The sequence below is a fragment of the Gymnoscopelus braueri genome, assembly GCF_963280865.1.
Source record: "Gymnoscopelus braueri genome assembly, chromosome: 21".
NCBI lineage: Eukaryota > Metazoa > Chordata > Actinopteri > Myctophiformes > Myctophidae > Gymnoscopelus > Gymnoscopelus braueri.
The window spans coordinates 30,473,509-30,482,343 of NC_137623.1; the positions used below are offsets into that span (position 1 = coordinate 30,473,509).

Genomic DNA, 8,835 nt, shown 5'->3' on the forward strand with positions numbered 1-8,835 from the left:
AACCTCGCAGAAACTATGCCTAAACCTAACCTTAACTCTAACCATAACCTCACAAAAACTATGCCTAACCCTAACCTTAACCCTAACCGTAACCTCACAGAAACTATGCCTAAACCTAACCTCAAAACCACGCCCACGAAACCGAAACACCAGGGAAAGATAGATAGAAAGATAATTTTGCGTTAACAGGAAGAAACATCGAGAAGAACCAGTATAGAGAGAGAGAGAGAGAGAGAGAGAGAGAGAGAGAGAGAGAGATACTCTTGATATATAAGTACTTTTGTAAAGTCCTCTAACTTAGTCTTTCTTGGAATACCTGTTCACAAACCCACCATTCACTCTCACTGTCTCTAACAAAAACAAACACAAACACACACACACACACACACACACACACACACACACACACACACACACTCCACCCCCACCCACCCCCCCCATGGCCACACACTCCACCCCCACCCACCCCCCCATGGCCACACCCGCATCTCTTCAGGTGTGTAAAAATCTAAATGCTGTCACACCAGTCAGTCCATTGAACCGCAGCACGACGACAGCTCGCCACACCCACCTCTCTCTGTGTCTCTCACTCTCTATCTGTCTCCGTGAATAGACTACTTACTTGTCACCTGTCGTGTCACCATGATGAGCTGTGCAAACGTGGCCAAGAACTGCTGTCAAGACGAAAAAGAGCAGGGAAGTAGCTGGTGAGAAGACAAGAGAGCCGTGGAGACAGAGAGGAGAAAAAGGGGGTACAGTAAGAGGATAAATCGATATCAAGAGCCACCGCGAGCAGGAGAGGAAAAAGTAGTGGAATTTCAACAGGTGAGTGCTGTAAGGCTTAAGCTAGTGATTAAGCCTTATTTATAGTTGCATGACATTGTCGCGCACTGAAAATGGCTTATCTAAAATCTTACAACACCTTGCATTGTGACTCACAATGCATATACTGAAGCAATGCCTCAAAATAGCAGATCTACTACAGTTAACAACAATTTGTGAGCTGCAGATCTGCTATTTTCAGTGGTGACACTGGCTGGCGCAACCAAGTAGCATGCGATAGCATGCATGCAAGGTTATTTCATGTAGACCTTATGTTATAATTTCTATTTATTAGAGAGATCATCGTATTAAGAGTAGGCTACTGAGTCTTTGGTTGAATTGTGTCAAGCCACGATCAATTTGTTTTTCCAGTATCTTATTTTAAATCAAAACTCCAAAAGCCTTTCCATAAGAAAATATGGTATCATTCACATGACAATGTGAATGAAACTTGATGGGTTTGATTTCAAAGCACTAAACATATTTCTTCATTTATTTGTTTGAGACAAATATTCTTATACAAAATTTAGTTAACACCTGTTTCATGCGAACAATGTAAAGATAATTTTCTTTGCCTCAAGTTTCTCATTTTGTATAAAACAACGCATTGCTTCCAATTTTGGATCTTCTCACAACTTCTCATTAAAATTAATGTTACTCTTATGGTAATATGCTTTTAGACACTGTCACATAGATACTTAATATAACCTAAACATGCCAATTTCCTTCCTACTCGTCTCTGTCTCTGTCTCTCTCTCTCTCTCTCTCTCTAGCCTGTCTGTCACTATGGGCGCAGGACAGAGCAGTGATACATTCCACTGTAACCAGTACCTAAATGGACAGGGGCCTCCAACACTGGCACACCAAGGTACTGTATTATTCTACCTACCACACCAACACCATTAACCCTCTCTAGCTGCCCACCTGTCTGTGAACTCCACCATCTCTCTCTCTCTCTCTCATTTTCTGAGTGTCTGCCTTATCTCAGTCTCTGGTGTGTATTAATTAAAGCCCTGTCTGTCTGTCTGTCTGTCTGTCTGTCTGTCTGTCTGTCTCTCATGTGTGCAGCTAGTGAAGGTCTGTTCAGGGCTCTGAGCGGCAGCCAGCCAGAGGGACAGATGACGTGGGTGGTCCTCCACAGAGATCTGCCCGGCTACCCCGAAGACAACACGTTGCAGATCAACTACGTCTTCCCTGATGGCATACAGACCGTAAGCAGACCCCACAGGCAAACACCTGAAAACCGTTTCTGAAAAATATTGTCACATGAAAAATATACCTTCAAGTCCTGTTAGGCTTTGACCTAATAAGAGGAGGTGTTCAGTGGTGGGAAAAGTACTCACATTTTTTACTATCATTCTTTAGTATCAGTACCACAATGTAGAAACACTCGGGTTACGAGTAAAAGTCTGGTAATCAAAATTCACTCGAGTAAAAGTACAAAAGTATTGGCATCAAAATATACTTAAAGTACCAAAAGTAAAAGTACTCATCATGCAGAATTATGATCATATTATGTGTAAAATGTGTTTATTTTTAAATCCTTTGAAATGCGACGTGTTGTGAGCTTGTAGATCTGCTATTTTCAAATAGCCCAAAGTTTAAATAAAGTGGTTAATGTATGTTTTGTAATAATTATCAAAATCTACAAAGTAACTACTAACTAAAGTTTTCAAATAATTGTAGTGGAGTAAAAGTACAATATTTGCCTCTGAGATGTAGTGGAGCAGAAATAAAATATAGAAAATGGGAAATACTCAAGTAAAAGTACCTCGACTTAAAAGTAAAAGTAAAAGTACTTGAGTAAATGTACTTGTTACTTTCCACCACTGCTCCTTGGAGGAAATGATTTTGCTTAAACATTAAGAAGTGCTGAGTGTCACCTCCCTCCCATGCTTTGAATAAACAGACTGCTGTCATGCCCACTGCTCTGTCATCATGCATTTCAGAGATATTTTAGCAGTGAAATGGCTTTGGAAGTAAAAGTATGAGTGCCGCTCTGACATAAAAAATATGTCAGGAACAGCGTGACATGCCCACAGCATGATGAACTCATCACTTTAAAAGAGTCAGAAACACTTCCCACATCGTGTCTGACAGCATTCCCTCCTATTAACAAGCAGAATATCGGGTTAGTCGTGTTAGCAGGGACACCAGCAGACTGACTGAAGTTTCAACCAGTCTGTGTCATAGGTAAACGGAAAAAGTCCTTCCCCTAAAATGTCCACAACAGGTGACTACAGCACATTAGCTTCCTGGTTGAAGTAAGGGAGATTCGACACAGATTCGTCTTGAGACCTATATCAATCACTGTATTTTACATTGCAGGCAAACTAGGCATTTGTCTGAAAATCTGATCCACGACAACCTGGCAGTAAACTCCGAGATAATACAAATGAAATGATACTGTAGGCAACCAATAGTATGGAGTGTGAAGGTCTGCCGTATGGTAACCAGACACCAGCAATAACACATTTTTCTGTTGCTATAATGTTATGACAGATATTTTCGAAGGAAAGAAATAAGCGCCAAGCAGAAAAGCTTTTTTTTCCTCTCTCACCATTAAGGTATGAAAATAAAGAGTGAGAACCTTGCTAAGGAGAAGAGTGACAACTTAATTAACTGGTCTCTCTTTAACATTGATGGAATTGGGCTTCTAAGACCGGGAGAGCATTCAGAAGTGATCTAATTGGATCTTTGTCTCATTACATACGACACAATTCAGTCCTTATTCCACCATGTACTGTATACACAGCAGTATTACAATACAAAGGATCTGAAAGTACTGTAGCTAAACAGCAGGGGGAGCAGAGCCTTCATTGTATTATTATTATTATTGTATCAATTAATTAATGTAAATCATAGTATTTTCTGTCATTGGCTGAATGCATTAATAATTAATAGGCCTAAATCTCTAATGTGTTACTATGAAGGCAATAACGTGACATATTCTTTCGGAAAATGAGTTGTTTATCGTTGAGTGACACGGTTGACAGTTGCGTGATGAAGTCTAAACGAAGGTTTTATTCCCAGGAGAAGCACCCTCACCCTGGGCAGCCGTTTCCGGGCCTGCGGCAGTGGGCGTACCTCCCGGACAGCCGCGAGGGCAGGAAGGTCCTCAAACTGCTGGACAAGGCCTTTGGCCAGAAGCTCCTCTTCACTATCTCCACCAATCAGGAGGGAGAAGATGTCGTCACCACGACGCATGTGCCCCTCAAAATACAACCCGACGGAGGGAGCAAGATGTAAGTGTGTTTGAGTGCTTCTAGCTACGTAACAGAGTATATCTATATTGCAGTATTGATACTTTTACTCAAGTAAAACTCGTGAGTACTTCTTCCATCACTGGATCCAGGAAAGGTTTCGAGTACACTGTGTGTACAGTATGATGATCACACTCTACAGAACAGTGTGAGGAACAGGCAGAGTTTGAATTTATTATCCCCATGGGTAAAAGTGGGTAATAGGTGTCACACTAAAAACAAATGTACCATAGAAATGCTACTTTTATATCAGATAAACTAGATATCTTTCTGCAAGGACAGCTTTTGCTGAGCATGCATGGCTTCACATTGATACCCTGGAGCTGCCCAGTACAACCACAGCCAATGAGACATTGAGACATTACTCATTCCACTTTCCCAAACGCAGATCTTCCCAGCTAGTTGCAGAATATTCCAGAAAGTGGATTTTTTTTCTGGCCAACATTATGAGTTAAAGGAGAATTTCACCCGACGGTGACACATTCAAGACAAACACGTTGCACAGTGTTCTAACCCAATGAACATCAGATAAAATACGCGATTTAGAGCAAGGTTTTTAACAGCGGCGGACCCGGGACGGAGTTATGAAATTTCTCTACTGTACCACTCGTCCTAGGATATCATAACATCGTAAAAAAGGAAATAAAAACGTTGGGCGAAATTCTCCTTTAAGGTGCTTACATAATGTCGTGTGACGTGTGCATACTTGGTAGAGGTTTTCAACCGAACCACCTGACAGTACTAGAGAGCATATCTTTTTTTAGCACAGGTGGACTTGGTGGGTGGTATAAAACTCAGTTACAAAGGACCACTGAAATTCATGTGTATGATCTATTTCCACAAAGAAAATGTTAATTGCATTCTGAATGTGAAAAAAAGGGTATCATTCCCTATGTGAGCTACTGGCAATTTCCATGATCCCTTTGACAATCAGGTTCTGCTGGCTTCAACTGTTAGCAGTCACTGAAAAAGTGAGACGACAGATGTTAGATAGAATGCAGAAACTGAATACTTGATTGTCCCGAGTATGAAGGGGACAGTGGTGTGCATGTACACATAGCCATTATTGTCAATCGTTGCGGCAATCAAGGGTGATTTGACTCTTCTTTTTGGACCCATCCAGTGACAGCTATCCAGACCCGGACTACCTGAAGAGCGTCAGGAAGATCCTCAAAGCGAAGGGCATCGAGTGACAGACAAACCAACAGACAAGCTGGATGGATGGGTAAAGAGGCCGAGGATGCATGGAGAATGAGTGACATGAACGAAGGATAAAGGGTCCGACGGTGTGGGCCTGGTGGTCTGAAGTTAAAACAACGGCTCATCTGAGGATCCCTGCATGTCCAAAGCATGCACAGCGTGCAGGAACATTTGCATACATTATGTGCTACACTTTTATAATGTTAAGTCTTTGTCTTTTATGTACAGAATATGGCTTTTAAGTTGCACAAAATAGATGTATCATATACGCCTAAACTATTTTCTATGTACAGATTATAATACTTTGCTGATTATACTACTACTACAAAATATATTTAATATAAAACCTTTATCAGCTCAACTTTTGTGTTTTTGTCATGTGGATTCACTGCACCTAGTGATATTGTCAATATGAGAGCGATATGAAACTGTAACAAATAAATCCAAATTACTAATTTAATTCACAAACATAGAGATCATAGAGATCTGAATTTAAACATCGGTTTATACACTTTCGTTAATCTATATTTGCCACTAGAGGGCGCTGTTCCACGGGTAAGTGAATTTATTTTTTGTGTTGAAATCCCCATTTGGGAATCTTAGATCACGTCATATAAGAACTGCATGTGTTCCAAACATAAACATCATAAATCATCATCGTTTTAATGAAATTGTTAAATTGTAATATTATCAAACATAAATATCAAACATATCAGACAGTCTACATTTTTCAAAGGAAATGCATGTATTTAATTCAATCTAACCAGAAGCAGGGATGAAACATATCCTCACTTGTGATAGAGATGAATGACCACATGGGGATATCAAAAGCAGAGGTATGTAGGCTTCACTTAGTATAGGATCCTATACCCAGTGAAGCCTATAGATGTTATAAAGGACAAAACGATGAACAACTATGATAATAATTTCACAATGAGTTGAAGCTCCCTGCCATTAACTTTATCTTCAGATATACTGCTATCAATAATATCATTTATATTACTTCAAAAACACCAAATGTGAAGAAGAATGTCTTGCAGTGCTCTACAGGCCTTCTGGGATGTGTGAATGTTTCACATTTCTCTCATGCTTTGAGGACCTTAACTCATTCAGTGCCATTCTTATTTATGGCAGTTTGGTTCTGAGTGCCACAGCCAAAATTCGTTGTAAAAAAAAAGTGCTTAGGAGCCGAGATACAGCCTTTTTCAGTAAGAAGTTAAACAAGAAGTGAATGGAGCAGCAAATCTTCAAATCATCATATCTTGGGTTCATATCTTGGGTTCATCATCATCATCATTTTCAAAAGACATGTCATGGCCTGAGCTCAGGGCGCTCAGGCCATGACGTCATGTGGCACTGACAAAGTATTTTTGATAATCCGAACACTCTTCAGTCTTCTGAACTGCTCTGATACGTGAGAGGTTGACGATGACCATGGCTGTGCTGTACTCCGTGGCGGACAAAGTACACAACCCCATTCCTTGAGTCAAAGTATAGATACTCCTGGTCAAATATTACTCCATTCCAAGTGAAAGTTGCTCAGTCAGATATATACTTGAGTTAAAGTGGAGTACTTGCATTTAATTTAATGTATTGTTTTCACAATGCATTTACAGAACCTCGTAAACTCTCTGTGAACTCACTGCAGGTGTATTTCCTGTCTGTCACAGCCTGTCACACAAGAGTTCAGGCTGACCTGAGAAGCTTTAGAAATTGTGATGTCTGCTCCTGTTCAATTAGGACTCTGGCAGTAGCTGAAGAACTCTTCAACGGTTTCTGCAGGAGACACTTGTCCTTTGCATTTGTCTCCCAGTGACCCTGGGAGGAATACCAGGGGTCTATATTTTTGTCTTCAGCAGAAAGCAGAGCTGCTTGCTGGTAGATTCACCAGAGATGATTGAGCGAGAGCAGACGTCACTGGAGGAACGAAAGGCCCAGATCCCAGTCAATAAAGAAGTGATCCTCTGATCAACATGCATGTTCACACCATAGACAGTAAAAAGTATGGACAGCGTTACGCCAATAGACTACAGACCGTAAATGAAGCCTATTTTTCAGCTATTTCAAATCTGCCTTTCTATATCGTGTCATATCGCGTCATATCCTAGGGAACAGGAAATGAATGCTATTGGTTGGGTAGCTTGTCAATCAAGAGCGGGGGCAGGGAATGAATGCTATTGGTTGTGTAGCTTGTCAATCAAATCAGCCCGCCACTCCTAGAGCATACCGTACTTTATCATCAATTTTTAAATAAAAGAGACCATAATTTACCAAAACGCATATCATGGTGATTGAAAGAAGACTTTAAACTAGCGACTGGAAGCATATAGTATTTATGACAATATTTATTAAGGTAATAAACATTGAGAGTTATTTCTTCTGACACCAGTAAAACAGCGAAACTACAGGCCATTCATATGAACTGTCACTTCCTATACAGTATCTTGCCACACCAATCAGAGAGGAGGACCCTTTTCGAACCCAAAACTTTAGGTACAACTCACGGCCAAAGCACTGGTCCACTTCTCTCCCAACTTGCTACAAACATCGCTCATGCAAAAGTATAGTGTGTGCTATATATTTCAGCTCGCAATTTACTTCCGGGCTGATCATGAAACGTAAAACTGCTCACATTTTTAACAGCCAACCATGTGCGCGAAAAAGCTGGCAACGCAGCCTACGCCAATCATGTGCGAGAGATCTACAAGCTATGGGCCAGACGTGCTATGGGCCATACACCGTATCTTAGCAACAACGAAAGCGCTAACTCTCATTGGTCGTGTCATGCTGAGGGCAGTTTCCAGACGCAAGCATCGAATACTCGCTCGCTCGCACAGCTTGCTGCCGCCATCACAGTCAGACGCAGCAACGAGGGCTCTGTGATAGTTGTGCGTCATTTCTCTAATAAATCGCCCTGTCATTCATATTGTCAAGACTTTTAGGTCACTGCAGCCTACTATTAATGTAAAGAATGTTCATGTCCACTACTGTGATAGCGTTTGTTGTATTTGCATGATTAGTGCCCAGGGGTGCTTAACACGAAAATGGCCCCTGTCAAAGTCTTAACCTATCCCCCCCCAACCCCCCCCCCTCCCCGCATTTTTCTTCTCTTGTACATATTTTTCATTTTTCATATCAGTAACCTGCAAGCTGATTGTATGACGTTCTGTATAGAAGTGTGTATATCTGTCTGTCTCTTATATGTCATCATGATTTGTGTGCATGGGGATCTCATTTTAAACAAGCTTAGTGCTTTATGAGTCTTCCAGTTTAGTAGACCGTGTATTGTGAATTTGTACTTCCATGTACTGTTGTTCTCATGTCTTACTAAATAAAATACATCAATCAATCAATCAAACATGAGCCGTTAGCATGCGGCTAACGCTAACAGACTTTTACCGTTAGCATGTAGCTAACGCTAACGTGGTTGTCGTGGCTGAAGCAGCTGCGAAATCACTTTGTCAACAATGAACGTTAGTGTGGTGAATGTTAATATTGCTGCTCAGTTAGTCCATTGTAGATGGTGTATTTTGTGGGCTTGTGTGTCTTG

At 40.9% G+C, this 8,835-nt stretch overlaps 1 protein-coding gene across 1 annotated transcript; it reads left to right on the top strand.

The window, feature by feature from the left end:
• Window positions 1-536: 536 nt before the first annotated feature.
• Window positions 537-5,646, top strand: dtx3la (deltex E3 ubiquitin ligase 3L a). The gene is made up of 5 exons (XM_080418177.1): window positions 537-825; window positions 1,596-1,690; window positions 1,891-2,033; window positions 3,856-4,067; window positions 5,209-5,646. The coding sequence occupies exons 2-5, from the start codon at window positions 1,609-1,611 to the stop codon at window positions 5,276-5,278; spliced, it is 507 nt and encodes a 168-aa protein (XP_080274303.1). The 5' UTR covers window positions 537-825; window positions 1,596-1,608; the 3' UTR covers window positions 5,279-5,646.
• The last annotated feature ends 3,189 nt before the right edge of the window (window positions 5,647-8,835 follow it).